We start from the raw sequence: 357 nt of genomic DNA, 5'->3' as shown, positions 1-357 counted from the left end.
CCCGAGAAAGATGAGTGGCCGCTCGTAGCTCCAATGAAGACCCGCCGGATTGGAGTGGGTGTGGCCGTCCTGAACCGGCTCCTCTATGCCGTGGGCGGCTTCGATGGGACGAATAGACTGAGCTCAGCCGAATGTTATTACCCGGAGACGGACGAATGGCGGGACATTGCGAGCATGAACGTTGTACGCAGCGGTGCCGGTGAGTTCTCCGAAATATTCCCTCCATTGACGAGCCTGAGTGTCCGTACCCTAGAGGAGCCTTCCCCCAGCGCGGCATGGGCCCCCGGGTCCCTGTACTGGTTGTTGGGGGTTCCTGAAGCAAAGAGGGATTTCTGGCTCTCATACAAGTTCCCCCTG

At 59.4% G+C, this 357-nt stretch overlaps 1 protein-coding gene across 2 annotated transcripts in view; it reads left to right on the top strand.

Annotated features, from left to right (window-relative positions):
• The window catches only part of KEAP1 (kelch like ECH associated protein 1), a 12,351-nt gene that overhangs the window by 9,895 nt on the left and 2,099 nt on the right, over positions 1–357 (top strand). For both annotated transcript variants that reach the window (XM_018575612.1, XM_018575611.1), the window contains one exon: positions 1–199. This exon is cut by the window's left edge. In XM_018575612.1, coding sequence (XP_018431114.1) covers positions 1–199 — 199 coding nt within the window. The remainder of the gene's footprint in view (positions 200–357) is intronic.

This window comes from Nanorana parkeri, unplaced genomic scaffold (assembly GCF_000935625.1).
Source record: "Nanorana parkeri isolate BGI_ZX_2015 unplaced genomic scaffold, ASM93562v1 scaffold4257, whole genome shotgun sequence".
NCBI lineage: Eukaryota > Metazoa > Chordata > Amphibia > Anura > Dicroglossidae > Nanorana > Nanorana parkeri.
This window is presented reverse-complemented; position numbering and strand designations above follow the sequence as displayed.